At 38.7% G+C, this 17,138-nt stretch overlaps 2 protein-coding genes across 2 annotated transcripts in view; both read right to left on the reverse strand.

The window, feature by feature from the left end:
* Positions 1-6,098, reverse strand: part of LOC111338428 (DNA mismatch repair protein Msh6) — a 27,908-nt gene extending 21,810 nt beyond the window's left edge. Inside the window, exons 1-4 of the mRNA XM_022944924.2 lie at positions 5,698-6,098; positions 3,987-4,284; positions 3,424-3,517; positions 77-204 (exon numbers count right to left, since the gene is read on the reverse strand). Of these exons, the coding sequence (XP_022800659.2) occupies positions 77-204; positions 3,424-3,517; positions 3,987-4,284; positions 5,698-6,065 (888 nt within the window). The 5' untranslated portion in view covers positions 6,066-6,098. The remainder of the gene's footprint in view (positions 1-76; positions 205-3,423; positions 3,518-3,986; positions 4,285-5,697) is intronic.
* A 2,006-nt stretch (positions 6,099-8,104) lies between these two features.
* On the reverse strand, positions 8,105-16,546 carry LOC111338436 (protein archease-like). The gene is made up of 11 exons (XM_022944933.2): positions 16,531-16,546; positions 15,387-15,446; positions 14,965-15,085; positions 14,445-14,469; positions 13,311-13,321; positions 13,123-13,154; positions 11,062-11,140; positions 10,667-10,749; positions 9,643-9,695; positions 8,894-8,930; positions 8,105-8,197 (listed from the first exon to the last, which is right to left on the reverse strand). The coding sequence occupies exons 1-11, from the start codon at positions 16,534-16,536 to the stop codon at positions 8,108-8,110; spliced, it is 597 nt and encodes a 198-aa protein (XP_022800668.2). The 5' UTR covers positions 16,537-16,546; the 3' UTR covers positions 8,105-8,107.
* Positions 16,547-17,138: the final 592 nt, after the last annotated feature.

The following is a 17,138-nucleotide window of genomic DNA, read 5'->3' on the forward strand; positions in this document are numbered from 1 at the left end:
TATACTACTGACTAGTTACTGTTATTTGTTATAATAATCATTTATGGGGAAGTGTTAAAATCAAACATTCAAATACCATTTCTGCAATATCATCAATGTCCTCTTCAGAAGGACTATCCTCCTCTAACTCATTTTCATCAACTCCACTACTACAGCTCTCATCATCATCATCATCATCATCATCTCTGTCAGGCTTGTAATCGTCTGAAAAAACGTTCAAAAAGCGGAAGAACTTACTAAAATTTTCCTTATGTCACAACCTCACCCAGGCCCAGCAGGGTTTTCAAATTGAAAAAAAAGTAGCAGGAGGAAATAGTAAAGTAGCCAGAGCACTATCCCATCACAATAATGGCCACCTTGTGGGGTGGGGTTCTGGAGAGGAGTACCCCCCCCCCCTTCTGCACAGAGGAATGGAGTGTTCCCTCAGAAAATTTTGAACTGCAGGATGCCTTGATTAAATGAAGTTTATTCAGGTGCATTTTTTTTGTATCCATAACTGATTTTGTTGAACATCACTGTACACTTATTAATTAGGGCTAGTGTTGAAAAACTTTGTAAAATTAGTAGCTTTCAAAGTTTTACAAAATGGTGAAGTATAATTTTACATTTCCATGAGTACAGTATTTGCCAATGAGCCAGCCGAGCGAAGGCACGAGGATGGTGAGGCAGTAGTAGCATTATAAAGCCGTGCGAAAGTACTGTGTAGGCGAAAAAAACCTTGAGTGGTTGAGAGACATGTTTGTAAAGATTCAAGAGATTCAAAGATTCCTGAGATTCCAATGGTTTAGTGGAAAAGAGGTCGTTTGTCTTGCAATGGAACAATTGTAAGGCACAGAGATTCTGGCGTCCAGCCCACATAGTTCTGATCGTCGATGCTTAGCAGCTTTTGGTATTCATTGAGCCGAGTTGTGATCAAGTTTGTTTTGATTGCTCGCTTGTTGGCACTTAGCGAGAGCTACATCTAGTTATTACATCGCAGTATCATTTGACTTCTTGTACCTCTAATTGAAGTGCAATATCAAACTGAACGTGAATATAATATTGTCATGAGGCGGCTTCCTTTTACATGCATGAATTATCCCAACAAAGTTGGCGGTCTCGTTTCGTTTCTACTTCAATGCGCTGCAATTCCCAGTTTCGTTTGTCTAAATTACTGAATACTTGCGTTTTAAAGGGTTTTATTGATAAGACTTTGGAGCACTTTCAGAATACCCGGCCACTTTTGAACATTAACAAATCGATTGCTTCCGTGCTCCCGAAGTCGAAAAATAATTAAAAGCAGCTTAACTAGTGCTTCCGCAGTCCCGCGCTCTCGAAGTCGAAGAATAATTCAAAGAGAGGTCAGTTAAACTAGTGCTCCCGCAGTCCCGCTCTCCCGAAGTCGAAGAATAATTCAAAGAGAGGTCAATTAAATTAGCGCTACCGCAGTCCCGCGCTCTCGATGTCTAAGAATAATTTAAAAATAGAGCAGTTTGACAAGTGCTCCCGCAGTCCCATACCCCCAATATCGGTTTTATTTAAGCACGAAGATTATATATCTGAAATTGTCAGCTCACTCGCCAGTGAAGTCGAAATGCGCACACTTTTTAATAACAATTTAAATTTCGGTTTACTGCAAAACAAAGAATATATATTTGAATGTGTGTGTTCTATTTAATTTGGCGACTTCAAGACTGCGAGGACAGCTATTTAACTATAAAGACGCATGTCAAGTGACCGGGTATTCTGAATTGTGCAGTCAAGACCATAATGAGTAACATTTTATAAGACTGCCTTCGCATTCACCGCGCGAACGCTGCTACAGCCTATGCAGATTGTTTTATCGTCGCTTTCAGAACGAGAACAACACGTAGTATTTATTATCTCTTACTCCTAAAATTATTTTTACCTGTTTGTCTTCCTGACTTCTCGGCTTTTGAAAGGAAAGAAAACATCGCTCGTTGCCTTCACTTCCTCTTAGAAACTTTGCACGTGAAACGAAGTATGCCGCACCGCCAATACGGCGTCACGTTCAAATGACAGCCCGTGCACACCAGCACACTTCACGCAAAAAAATTGCTTTTGCTTCGAAGTTTGGAAGGTACATATAATAGCCACACTGTTTATTAGTTCTTTTTTGTCTGTTAACGTTTATTTATTTCCTCAAAAAGATGAGATCGCGATTACATCGGTGAAACAGAATTGAATATTAATAAAACTTGGAATACGAAATGTACCCAGCGTACATGCTTAAAAAATTTGGGATTTTCGGTTTTGACTGTTTTTTGGATCGGTTTTTTGGCTTTAGGGCCAAAAAGGTTCGGTTTTTCGATTTTGATTTTCAGAGCGGTTTGCGGATTTTACGTGTTTTCGCAATCGGTTTTCGGTTTTCACGAAAACTCTGATGCAGTTTTCGGTTTTTCCTTTTTGACCCCTTTAAAGGTGAGAATGTAGCAGTTTTGTCAGGTTTGTATGCGGTTTTCGTTTTTGGAGGATTTTTCTCCGGTTTTGCGGTTTCCCAGAGGCGCCAATGCCCCGGGCGCGCCAACGCCACAGCTTTAGTCTTGTCCACGCTCTTTATCGATAGTAGGAGCTTTAGTTTTGTTAACGAGAGGTGCGGGAAAAAAAAAATGCGAGCTCCACTTTTTGGCTAAATCTATATATTATAGTGCATTCTCCAAAATATGCTGCAAAGCACTTTAAAACACCTTGTAGAGGAATTTGGCTTGCAATTAAGCAGTTTACAATTTTTGAAAGGAAATTTTGCTGGTGCCCCCCAATTTCCACTGAAAGAATTTTTGGAAACAAGGCTAGATCAAAACAGGGAGCTGCATTCCCTACTCTTTGCATGAAGTGTGAGGGTTACATACATACATACTTTATTTGGTGAAGTAGGTTAGATAAGGGGCAGCCAGAGGCTGATATGGACCTACTGTCAAACTACATTAAAAATTACAAATTGTGTAAAAATTGTTGTTCGGTTGTTCAAAAACAATCGCTGCTGACCAGCATTGAGAAGATGCAGGAGACAGGGGTCACAGTTTATTGTCCTTATATGAAAAGACTAGGAAATGTAACGAATTGTAGATGCTGTTTTTTAGAACATTCTTCTCTCTTTAAAGACGGATTGTTGATCTGGTTTGGTGCTTGAATCCTTGACTTCCCATGCTGCAGTCCAATACTCTAAAACCTGAGCTAACCAGGAAGTTTTCTGAATGAACGTGCTCTGTTGTTGGTTGTCCACCCTGCTCTGAGGGATTTTTCCTCCAGGCTCTCTCAATTTCTAAATGCACATGTACCACACCCCTGTCAGAACTCTCCTGGCTTGCTTTGCCTACACCTTTCAACTTACTCATGGACAAAGAAATGCAAACTTCATGATACATGAAACAAGGTGTATCCCAACAACTATCTCATGTACATGTAGCACAAATAACTACATACCTGCTGAGTCTTCTGAACCTGACTCTATAATGCGTCTTTTCTTCACTCTATTGTTCTTTGCGGTAGCTTTCCTTCTAGGCCGTTTGCTTTTGTACTGTGTACAAATGTATGCAGTACAACAATTACTGTCAGTTATCATTTTCTTCTGAGCTTTGATATTTTCTATGGAAAATTTTAACCTCGTGTAGTTTGTACTTTCTTTCAATTAAAACTCTAACAAAAATTTCTGGTAAGATTGGTTAACCATTTGACTCCCAAGGGTGACCAAGACAGCATTTCTCCTTACAATATCAACAAAACATCAAGCAGACAAGTAATGAGAATAAAGAAAAATATCAATTATGGCAGATGATCCAATACCAAATTCTTCCAACTAGAATCATATGAATTATGTGGCAGACAGTAGGGAGAATTTCTGATGAGATCCTGGGAGTGAAAGGATTAAGGGTTCACCTGCAAAACTGCAACCACCTCAACCACAACTGTTTTCTGTCGAAAAAGTTGATCAAAAAAGAACGCAACCTCAGAGTTCTGTAACAACAGTTTAGGTATCATTCTTTTACCTTCCTTCCTGTAACTTCATCATCATCATCTTTCTCTTCACTTGTGTCATTTCTAGATCTGCCTCCACTGTTCTTTCTCTTCTGAATGTTTGATTCTTTCTCTGGGCTCTCGTCGTCTGATAACATTGTTTCATCACAGGCATCCTCTGCATCTTCCTCATCAGATGGCAAACAGTTGACAAGTTTCTTTCGTCGTTCCAGTGAAAGTGACAGGGCATCCTCTGCTTGTTGCACTGCTTTTTTAATGTGTGGGTCTGTCACACGATTATTTTGATCTTTCAAAAACTGTTTCACTTGCCTGGAAGAAATGAGAGAATTGACAAAAGTTCATTTAGTGATTATTACCCCCACAATTTATCTACATACTTGTATAATTGTAATCCTAGTATCTTGTTTGTATGTTGTTTATGAGCTTCTCTTATGATCTGGTTTCATCAACTGAGTTGAAATTATAAATCAGCCCATGTACAATTTCTGAAGCTGATGTTTCAAGTATTAGCCCTTCACCAGAGTAAATACAGGAATTGTGGGTTGTGTCTGGTTTATATCTGGTAAGATGGAGGCGTGAGTGGTCCAGCGGTAAGTGTGCTAGACTCTGGGTTGGATGGCCTGTGTTTAAGTCCTGACTGGGGCACTCTGTTGTGTCTTTAAGCAAGTTACTTCACTCATATTACTTCGTCTTCTCGGATAAGACGTAAAGCTGTAGGTCCTGTCTCCTACAAGGTTAGGGTAGGAGATGTTAATTTCCCACGCACAAGATTACTGTGTGATGGATGTCCTCCCCTGGGGTGGGATGGGTGGGAAGGTGAGATTGTTACATGGACTGAAGCGGCTGCCAGAGGCGCCTTATAAAATGCCGACGTCTGATCTCAACCTTAACAACAACAACATGTAATGTTGTAAAGTGCTATTGATCAGCACATGAAAATACGCGCTATATAAATTGGTAAATTATTATTGTTATTATTATTATTTTTTTTTTTTTTTATAAGATGGAGTTATGTTTTATGGTGAGAACTTGGTAACTTAAAAGCAGAAGAATAACTTAGTGGAAAGAAAAACCTCCATTGATACCTGGGGATTAAGGGTGCCAATTTCATAAATAAATTTTTTGTTTGAGAGTTTTGCAGCTATTTTTCCCAGAATGCTTGACACTGTCAGTTTTCTTTAATTCAGAATTCAAATTAAAACTACCAAACAATAAGATCTAAATATATAAATAAATGAGTAAATAAAAAAATTAAGTCTCCTGGAGGATACGTCAATAACGAATTAATCCAACATCTCGTAGATGACACAAATTAATTTTTTTTGGAGCCCTGTAGAAACTCAAATCAAAGCACTAATTTCTTATGATTTGGTTTTCGCAGAAACGCAATTCTTTACGATCGTTCCTTCGATATTGAAAAAAATACAACGAGACTTATTCTTAAGTCGCAGTTCGATGTTGTTCTCTTCAAAGCCTAACAATGTCCAGAAGTTTTAGGCAAACAAAGGCCATTGTTTAGATGGAGTTACAAGACACAAGAGACAAATTAAGCTCAGTTGATCACTAAGCTTACAGTCTTTCAGACAAGTAACAAGAAAACCAAACAGAACAGTTAACATAAATACTTCACAAATATTACTCGAATCAAAGTTTGTTTAAGAATAGCGATATTCAATATAAAATGTAAAGCAATGATAGCATGATATGGCCATCGCAAGTTACCTTCGCTTTACCCAAGCTCGACTCGGAGGGTCTCCAAAAAATTGAACATGACATTCATCCCCTCGTTCAAACACCCCTTGCGAAGGATGATCACAAATCAAACTTGGCCACCACGGATGTCCTTCGAGTTTCGCCCATACAATTCCACATTGTTCAATTTTCACCGGGCCAGATTCCCCGCTCGAATCTTTCAGCGTTCTTGAAGCTTTCGGCGCATTTGGCGAGGTCGATTTCTTATCGTTAATCGGCGAAAACCCCTTTGCGCCTTCCTTTGGCGAATTATTCTTCTTTTTATCTGCTGTATCTCCGCAAACAGGAGACGAGGGCTTTTTAGATTTTGGAGTGAAATACGAAAACAGAGTCGCCATGTTTACAGTCTGGCGTGAAGAATTTTCCCGCGCTTCTCTACAACATCAGTGCGCATGTACAAAAGTCTGCTAGTTCCAAGATTCTCAATCGGCTATAAAAGATAGAGAAGGACGAACCAAGGGAACTGGAGAGGGTGAAGTACCACTCCCATTTAGCACGATTTTGGAAATGGTACATCTGATCGTATGCTGATCGCACGAAGTTCACAATGTTCAGGCGGTTACAGGTCGTTTCTTACCCAGTCAATTAAGTCCTTTCGTTACCAGTACCAGCTCGGTTGTTTGTACGAACGCACACACACACACACACACACACACACACACACACACACACACACACACACACACACACACACACACACACACACACACACACCTACGCATGCGCACACACATACGCTGGCACGTATGCACGCGCGTAAGCACTGAGATGGTGATCGGAAACCAAGCATTTCTTGGTTATGGTGTCAAGTTGTAGAAGGGATCAACAGGGTTTTAGACCCTTTCACTCCCATCAGTGACCAATACAGACGAGTGATGAGAATGAAGGAAAAGGTCGTTTAAAATAATCGGCTTATTAGTTGATCTAATACCAAATTCTCCCACTAATATCAAAAGAATTGTATGGCAGACCGTGAGTAGGGGGAATGATTAATGAAACTTTGCGAGTGAAAGGATTAGTAATTGGTCAGTAGGCCTCGTTGCACTTCAGTGGGGAGTCTTCTTCAAAGGTTAACATCCCCCCGATCTTCATTGGAAACTCTACAATTGAATGGGTATCGAAATCACGATTACTGTGAATGACCGTCGATGAGAAACTGACCTGGACTCCGCATATGCTGGAACTTAAAAAAATCATTTGCTAAAAAACTAGAATTACTTAAGAAGTCGAGATTTCTCCCTAGGAACGTTCGTCAGGATCTCTATTTTAAGGTCATTTTGCCTTCAGTGACCCATGGTCTTATACTATGGGGATCTTGCTGCAATTCCAACTTATTTCAGTCCCTGGAAAGACTTCATTGTAGGGCTGCAAGACTTATTTTTAATTTGCCGAAAGACATGGCATCTGCTGATGTCCTACAACGGGCCCAATGGCCGACTCTGTCTATTTATTATAAATCAGACATTTTTATCTGTTTTTATAAAACTTTCCGCGATAGGTTACCTGCTATACTGATCGATCTGATTTTTAAGAAACGGACCACAAATTATTCAACTCGGGCTTGCGCTTCCTTAATTGTTCCACGCTTCAACACGCGCTACACTGTTGAAAGACTCCGTCGTGTTTAGAGGCTCAGTCCTGTAGAGTACAGTGACCAACAATTGTAGTGCCCTGACAAAAAATATTTCATATCGTGACCTCAGGCTAAAGCTTAAATCTCTAGTTAATTTTACTGAATTAATTCTAGTTAATTTTACTGAATTAACGTCTGCACCCACTTGTAATTTTAAAAAAGATGACTTCGCATATATTTAAATTTATGTTTACAATTCCACATTCGTAAGCACAGCTGGTTTAAGTTTAGACGTTCTCTACGTACCCCTTGGTTTTCGTTTAGTACATTTAGTCATTAGTTAATTGCAAACGACCCCACAAGCTCATGTAGCTTTAACACTCATCGTTTTAAAATAAAGGCTATCTATCTATCTATCTATCTATCTATCTCTCTACCTACCTACCTACCTACCTACCTATCTATCTATCTATCTAGCAGAATGCATGCGTATATTTAAGAATACAAAAACTGAGAGGTTTCAGACAGCATTTTTTTCCAAACTTTTTTTATTCACTTTTCTTCATGGAGTGACCTTCTCTATGAAAGAAAAAAGATTGAAGTACAGTTTAGTATAGCACTGAACATTTTTTAGGTTGGTGAGTACTGTTTTTCCCTGTTGCCTCTAACAAATAATTGGGAATTGGACTGATTAACCATTTTCCACTGACTTAGGGCACTGTATGGTGGTGTGTAGTGACTGAATCACTATTGACCTTGCCTTCAGTGAATAACTGGCATGTAGAATTTGCTCTTGATTTTCCGTTTTTAAATGTCAATGATGACATAAACTTCGTGCTTGTCATTTTCATCATATATTTGCATGTTGGAGTAAGTTATGGCCTTCACCTCCGTGCCCTGATAGGAAATAAAAACAATATTCAATCCATTAATAGTTAAAAAAAATTATTACAGGTGAACTCAGGATTTTATTGCAGCTAGCACTTGAGAAATTAAGTTATGAAGTGGGGTAACTAACTGCTTAGACTACAAACAGTCCCTCCTTTTCATCAAAGTCTGTCATGCTAGTAAAAAATAATAATAATAATAAGCAGGGCTCCTCACTAACGGTAGCCCACTAGCCACAGAATAGTAGAAATTCAGTTTTGGTTAGTGGTTTTCGGTTTCCACTACCCAGTTTGGCTAGTAAACGAACTGACATTGTCGTAGCATCGAAGGTGTCACAAGCCACTCCGCTAGTAAGTTGAAAACTTAGTGTTGAGCCCTGATAAGTGAAAAAAAAAGTACTGCAAGCAAGCCTCAGGGAACTCTTGCAGTAACACAGATGAGCTGCAGGAGCTCTGTGAGTGAGGCGGTTGAAAAGTAACATCAGTATATGCATATTCTCCCTACCGTTCTCTATAGATACGTTTCCTAACTGGCAAGGAGAATTTGTTTAACAATCAAGAGCTTCTTTAGTTGGTGATCAGTTCCTTTATTCTTGTGACCTTAATGTGTGATTCAGGGGTGATATTGAAAGGAGAAAGTAGAACATTACACACATAAGTCTGCTAAGATGAATGTTATAATTTCTTGAGATGAAAAATAAACTACCTGTGGATGCTTGTCGAGGTCAAAAGCTTCACCTCTCCTGGGTATAATAATAAAACCACAACATTAAACTTTTTGGATTATAAAAAAGAAATAGCATGTTCTACATTCCTTCTCTATTAGAGATTTAAAATAGTCTACACTCAAGTCAAGAGGCCAATTCAGTCTCAGTTTATTTTGGTATCTGCAGCACAAAGAAAAATTTCTAATTATAGCATAACCAAAGTAAAGCGCATGCTCTTATTGGTCAATTCAGCAGCCACCATTTGCCCATGGGTTTACGCTACTGACGTCAGCAAATGCAAAGACTAGTTTTCTGCATGTGCTTGTTTATCTGGTCATGTAAGATTTGTTAAATAAAAGAAAACTCTTTTGCTACAATGTAACAATGTTATGTTATAAAACAAATGGTAAACACCACAGTGTACACTATTGACTTATGGATGCACTTGGTGGAAGGTTTGCTAAGCTCTCAAGAAGCTAGAGTTGCTCTCGGCTATTGCCTTGCACGACTCTTATGCTTCTTTCATGCTTAGCAACCTCCTGCATGCATCCATAACTCAATAGTGAATGCTGTGGTGATTACCATTTGTAAAGGAAAAAAGTGACCAGGAAAAAGAAAATATCAGTTAAGGAGGATTTTGGTTACATTTTCCATCAAATTCTATAAGCCAAAATGAAAGAAAATGTATGGTAGATGGTACAGAAAAGTGATCTTCAGATCTTGGGTGTGAATGATTCAATGTACCCACCCTATTGCTCTTATCTTGAAATTTTCCTTGTCAAACTCTAAAATTTCAACTTCCTAGGGAAAAAATAGGGAATACCACACTAGTGATGAAAATAAAACGACATCTTGATTAATTATGTACAAAGGATACTGTACAATATCAATGCACAGTGACTGGTTAACAAAGAAATTTTCTCCTGTCATACCAAAACCTGAGAGGACTTATCAATTAAACAAAATGTAAGTTTATACCGCAATAAATATCATTAAGATACGATCAGCTGAAGTTGAATTATACACACATTGCAGTTGCTTCATACTTATGATCTGTTAGAGGACAGACCCATCAATGATAACAACAATTTGCAACACAAACAAAACAATAAGGTAAGGGTCCATGTTGCAATGCATATCCTCCCATGTACGAGAAAGTTAAGTGTTCATGAAGTCATGAATTGTGTGGGAGATGCAGTGGCCTAATCCAGGGCACTGGACTCTGGGATGGAAGGTCCTGCCCAATGGTCAGTGCACTTGATTCCAGGGTGAGATGTCTGGGTGCGAGACCTGGTGGGACCAATGCGTTGTGTTCTTGGGCAAAACAATTTATTCCCACCGTGCCTCCCTCCACCCAGGAGTGGAAATGGATACCAGTGAACAGTCAGTGAAGAAAAGGAGTGGAAATGGGTACCAGCGAACAGTCAGTGAAGAAAAGGAGTGGAAATGGGTACCAGTGAACAGTCAGTGAAGAAAAGGAGTGGAAATGGGTACCAGTGAACAGTCAGTGAAGCACGATGAAATGCTGAGGGGTAACCTTACAATGGACTAGCATCACATCCAAGGGGGAGGGGGGAGGGTGGAATCTTAATAATCCTAGTTGCTTTATACTACTAGGAAACTGAAATACACTTTGGCTGGATGGACCATTAGGTTCAAGTAGAGACTTTGCTTTGGTTATGAAGTTTGCACCAAAGGGACCCAAGGGTTGATAAAATACTATTTCCTGCAATGAAAAATTTTCCCCAGTAAATAACTTTTTTTCCCCATACCTTAACAATAAAGTATGGGTCGACACACATCAAGAACAGGAACTCATCAAGAAAATGGAACAATAAGTTTATCATGTCATCACCTGCAGAAATAGAGCCAAACAGAGAAACATGTATGGTTACAATAGAGAAGAAAAATAAGCTGTAAAATGTACTGTAAATGCTCAACTGAACTCTCTACACCCTAACATCGGCATACATATTCTCCATACTGTTCTCTAATACATTGCCTAAGGTGCTGACAAGGTGAATTTGGTTAACAATCAAGTGCATCTTTAGTTGGTGATCATTTCCTTTATTCTCCTGACCCTAATGCCTCATTCAGGGGTATTAATGAAAGGAGAAAGTAGATGTTGATGACTCTCAGGGGTTAAAATTGTTAAAGGTCATGTTACCTTCAGCTGTGATTTCCTTTGTTTGCTCGATTTCAACTTTGTCTAACTCTGTCATATAGCCAAACATGGCTGTTGCTACCTTGTAAAGTATCAAGAAATTACAGTGTGAAAAACTTAGAAATACGCTAGCAGCAATAGCAAAAACTCCTTTCCAATCAAAGGTCTAAGCAAAACTGTAACAAAATTCTCAAACATGATTGTTTACTAGCAGCCCATTTAATCACTCATAGGCCAGTATACTATATATGCAAAATAAAACGGTTGTGCTTGTTCATCCAGGTAAAGTACAATAATAATAATAAAGTATTCTCATTTCTCTAATGATGTGGTCTCTTATGATGTGAATTGCAATTCACATCATAAGTAACAACAAAAAATAACACTTTATTATCATATGCAAAATACCAGTAAAAGGACAGTTTAAATCAACAATTTTTTAACTAACTGGCATGAGTATTAAAACAGAAAGTATCAGTTACACATTCAGTTATATAGATCTGTGGATTCAAGTTTTACAGAGGAAAGTACACCCCTGTGTTTCTGTATATGGGTACCTTTGACTGAAAGGTATTTTGTTCCTCATATCCTATCACAATTTTGTTTAATTAGAAGCAGGACTTTCTGCCATCTAATTCTGTCAGTAATCATACTTCAGGGCTCAACACTAACGGTAGCCCACTAGCCACAGACTAGTAGAAATTCAGTTTTGGCTAGTGGTTTTTCAATTTCTACTAGCCAATTTGGCTAGTAAACAGACTGAAATTGTCGTAACATCTAAAAATATCTAGCTAAAATGTCACTAGCCACTTGGCTAGTAAGTTGAAAAGTTACCGGCAGTGTCGAGCCCTGATACTTGCCATAAACAAATTGGACGCTGACTTTGCACTTGTCTGCTTTATTTCAACTACAATAATATACGTGAAAAAATTTCTCAGTTCTGATTGGTTAAGATGAATGCAGTTTTCAGTTAACTCAGTGCAGAAGAGAGTTAATTCAGTACAGAAGAGAGTTAATTCAGTGCAGGAGAGTTAACTCAGTGCAGAAGAGAGTTAATTCAGTGCACAAGAGAGTTAATTCAGTGCAGAAGAGAGTTAATTTAGTGCAAAGAAAGAAACAAACCAGACATTCTGATTGGTCAGAATGATTGGTCAATGTCAATGTCAAGGTCAATGTCAATGTCAATGTCAATGTCAAGGTCAATGTCAAGGTCAATGGCACTTGCAGGGTTTGAATTTTTATTTTTGCACATGATGCGCACGCTTTTCTTCTGCGTAGTTATGAGAAGCTACCTCGTATTTTTTCATGTATATTATTAATAGATAATCACATGATTTTCTCATGCAATTTGGAATAAATGAGCACTTGTAGATTTTTTCAAAGACCACAAATTGCACTCGCCCTACGGGCTCATGCAATTTCATTAGTCTTTGAAAAAATTTACTCGTGCTTATTTATTCCAAATTGCACTTGAAATCATGTGATTACCTCTACTAATAAACCCTTCCACTCCAAAGATCTCAATAGTAATTCTTCTTACAGCTTGCCATACAATTCTTTCAATGATAGTTTGGAGAGTTTGGTATTGGATCGACCTATCATCTCCTAAATGATATTTTTCTTTACTCCCATCACTTGTCTACTTGATATTGCATTGATATTGCGAGGAGAAATTCTGTCTTGATCACTCGTGGGACTTTAAGAGTTTACAACCAATTTAGGCTTCACTCTGTCCCATTCTTTTCCAATTAAGTAACAACTTTCTGTCACAGAGGTCCAAACACTCATTCAACTTCTCGTTACTTATTTACAAGGAAATGTGCAGCAGGTAGAGGGGAGAATTAACAGTCAGATCTTGGGAGTTTTATGGATTAAGTAAGACTCAAAATTGACAAAGCAAAGGAACTCTTTGCATTCTTTAGGAAAAGCAAATTCTTATTGTGTTGAGAATTTTATTGGGATTTTCCAAATCTGAATCCTTATTTATTTGTTTTCTCTAAAATAACAAGTATAACAACCAAAAAGAGTGTACAAGGAACAATATAAACTTGTTAGTTGTAATACCTGCTCAAAAGCTTCCTTCAAATCACCACCCCCTTGATTACACAGCCATCATTTGAATTAAGAAAAAATTCCCTCATTTAACAATATTGGCAATAAAAGGTTTTTTCAAGGAGAAGTTATATCTAATCACTTATGAAGTTAAAAGGATTAGATCCTTTGTAACAGATGCAGAACCTTCAAAAGGATACAAGCATGAAGTCTGCAAGAAATTAAAACAAAAGGGAACTCAGTAACTTAAATTTCTGTTAGGCTTTTTGTTCTTTGACACACTTCAATCAGGCCGGGTAATTTTGGCCAGTCATAAAACTTAAGAGCTCTGAATACATTATTCTCCTGTGAAAAGACACACTTAAGTATAAAAGGAAAGGGATTGCTTGAAGGATAGTTCTGCTGCTACTGCAGTTCAAGTGCTCTTTATGAATGAGTAGCACCCTTTGTGATTTCAACTTTTCTACACTCTCCTTTGCCCCTCCAAAACCTTCTCCTCACCTCTCACCCCTCAAAACCTTCTCCTTACACCACAACTTGCAAAAACCTCCTCTTTACTCCTCACCCCTCCAAAACCTTCTACTTACCCTGCACCCCTTCAAAACCTTCTACTTACCCCTCACCCCTCTAAAACCTTCTCCTTACCCCTCCCCCTAAAAAACCTTCTCCTTACACCTCTCACTCCACGAAAACCTCCTTAACCTTCACCCCTCAAAAACCTTCACCCCTCCAAAACCTTCTCACCCCTTCCCTCTTCAAAAACCTCCTTACACCTCACCCCTAAAAAACCTCCTCTTTACTCCTCACCTCTGGAAAATCTTTTCCTTACCCCACACCCCTCAAACACTTTCTCCTTACCTTTCAAAAATCTCTCCTCATTCTTCAAAAACCTCCATATCCTTCAGAAAACCTCTCCTTATCCCTCAAAATACTTCTCCTTACCTCCTATCATTCACAAACCTTCTCTGTGCTCCTCACCTCCTACAGACCTTCTCCCTGATCTTTACCCAACTTAAACCTTTTTCTCACCCCTCACTTCTTCACCCACACAGCCCTAACAAACCTTACTCGTCAACCTACCCAAACCATTTCCTTACCCTTACCTTTTCCTACTCTCTCTTCACCCCTCCAAAATTTCTCCTTACCCCTCACCCCTCAAAAACTCTCTCCTTACCCCTCACCCCCTCAACCCAAACAGCCTTAACAAACCTGAGATGAGTGCAAAGCTGATTTCTTGTAAAAAAAAAAAAAAAAACCCAAAATAGCCTTCACTCGAATTTAATTCAATACAATGATCAATAACCTGGTAAAGAAACAAGGACAGCAATACTTACTGAACATCAGCTGTGTGATCTAAATCTGTTGAGAAAAAACAAAACGTAAAATCAAGAACTTCTATCTTACACCTAGAGAATATGTTGTCTTACTTCCACGTAAAGAAACATAGTTTGGTCATAAATATACTTAAAAAGAATTCTCCATCAATCGTTTGACTCTTGTTACCTTTTAATTCCCAAGATGTGATCGTTAATTCTCCCCACTGACCACTACATATTTCTTGTAAATGAGTTGGGATAATTTGGTTTAAGATCATAATATATATATAATGTAGCTCCAGCTGCCTAATACGTTGGAGCATTCTCATTTCCTGTTTGCTGGATAATGTATGGATATTATAGGGAGAAGTTATATGTTAATGAATTCTGCGCGTTTAAGGGTAAATAAACGTTTTACTGAGGTGCAGTAGTATCTTGAAAAGCAACGAAAACAAATCGCTGACTAGTCAAATAATCCGAGATAGAAATGTCAGAATCTGGGCGAGAAAAGAAAAAATCGAATTGGGCATATACGTACACTCATACTTGATGGCCTTCTCTTTATTTTCATCATGGCTTGTTGCCATCTTTACCAAAGATTTGAGGTAAAATCTTAGCCAACAACTGTCATTGACGATCGTCGGCCATGATGTATGAGCCTACGATAACAGTGTACAGATGAGTATGCGCAACGGACAGCGTGACATCAATTGCTTACAAAGATGGCGGCAGATTTGACTGTGAAAAATGTTGTACTTTTACAGGTCTGTTCGAAACTTCCTAGCGAGTAAAAATGGATTCTTTCGAAAGTAAAAAATTTAAAAAACTTTACTCTTTACATTTAAACTTATTTTTTTTAATCAACAGGCACACATGCGTGGGTTTCTTGTGCGAAAGAAGTTACTCGAAGTCCGAAGAGAATTTGAAGAAATTTTGAATGAGCTGGAAAATGACACCTACTTTGTCTGGTGGAAGACACAAGCTCCAGGGCTTCCGTTGATGAGTGCGGACCCTAAAAGACTGGGAAACGCAAGAGAGAAAAATAATTCAGGTTTTGACGGAGACAGCGACAATGAATCTAATCGAACATATTCAGTCACAGATGGATTTGGTTCACATGTGAACGGCGAGGGTGATCCTCAACTAGAAAACCCTGTTCTTCAAGATTCAAGCTTTGAAGGGCTTGGTTCAGCGTCAGAGACGTATGTAAAGAGAACTACTGCTGAGGGTAAAACGATGGTAGATGTGAATTCTAGACACAGAGAACATGATAACGGTGAAAGGTGTAAAGTTGATGGAGGACCACCTCTGGAAAGGCCTATTTCTGGTGCGTCAAACTCTGAAAGTGTTAACTTCAGTAGAGGGTTGCATAGCAATCATGCATTTGATTTGCAAAATGGAACAACTTCCTCGCAGGTGGACAAGCCAGAGATGGGAACTTCATTGTCTGAGGAACAAAATCTGGAAAGGCAGAAATTAGTAATTCCAAATGCGGAACAAACATTTCAACATGGTGGTCGAGTTGAAAGATCTCACCATATCAGAGAGTCACACTTCCCCCTTAACAGCACAATTAACCCTGGTTCACAGGATGAGCAAGAAGTAAGGAGGCCCTTTAGAACGCCTGACAGTGAATCAGACGCATCCTTTCAGGCTTATGTACCTAGGACACCACGTCTGCGGGAACAAGTCCTCCTTAGTGACACTTGGTTGACTGATAAATCATTTGGTAAGACGGCATCTTTACCACAATTGGCAGTAATGTTCCAATGCTGCATGTGTCACATAATGGTCATGCGCTGAAAGAATTTTTTTTATTTGATGTTGATAGTATGGTAAAAAAAACAAATCAACAGTGGTTTAGCTTGGTCTGTATTTCTTTAGACAACTACATTTTTCATCACAGTGGTCAACATTTGTTGTGGACTCACTTGGCTGCACCTCACAAGTCCACAATATTTTGACCCATTGTGATGACAAATATCTTAGTTGATAAGACTACAGATTGTACTGAATCACTGTCGATTTGTTAATTAAGCTGTTAATGCCTTTATTGTTTCCTAACCTTTTTAATCCCAGGAGTAACAAAAGATAAATTTCTTACCACCATCTCAAATGTGGTGTTCCTAAGCTTTGTACAGTGGCACCTTGATTTAAAAGAGTGCTAAGGGACTGGGGAAATTGGTTCATTATATTGAGGGTTCGTTATATGGAGGTTCTGTGGCATACATTTTAGTGTAACTTTGGCAGGGCTGAAACTGAAGTATCATTTGTTAGACCGAGGACTTCGTTATGTAGAGGTTCATTAAATCTAGGTTCCACTCTATTTGAGCCAATTGGCCCATCCAGCTAGTACTTATCCTGGTTTCCATAGCAATTAGGAGTATTACCACCACCACCTGAATGGGATGCCAGTCAATTGCAAGGCTACCCCTACCCCCCCCTTAGCCTAAGCATTTTGCTAGTTTGGTGACACATTTGGCAATGAAGTAAAAAGCCATGATATTTTCATTAACTCATGTTGGAGCTCAAGTTTAACTAAGATGAATGTTTACATGAAATATTATTCTTGGTTTTTTCCTCCAATAAAATTTGCCAATTTCCTCTTGGACATCCTATAACTAGGCTTTAAAATTTGGCTTGAAGTTCCCATTTTGATTTTAGGTGGCCAAACATCAATTTTGGAAATAGTTGGGATTGGAACTCTGATCT

This window comes from Stylophora pistillata, chromosome 2, assembly GCF_964205215.1.
Source record: "Stylophora pistillata chromosome 2, jaStyPist1.2, whole genome shotgun sequence".
Taxonomy (NCBI): domain Eukaryota; kingdom Metazoa; phylum Cnidaria; class Anthozoa; order Scleractinia; family Pocilloporidae; genus Stylophora; species Stylophora pistillata.

Bases quoted from the DNA above. Each gene is read 5' to 3' on its own strand.
- LOC111338436 (XM_022944933.2), bottom strand. The intron at 8,931-9,642 runs GTGGGTACATTG...TATTATACCCAG, and splicing joins TTCAAGATAAGAGCAATAGG to GAGAGGTGAAGCTTTTGACC. The intron at 8,198-8,893 runs GTAGTTTATTTT...ATTTCCTATCAG, and splicing joins ACCTCGACAAGCATCCACAG to GGCACGGAGGTGAAGGCCAT.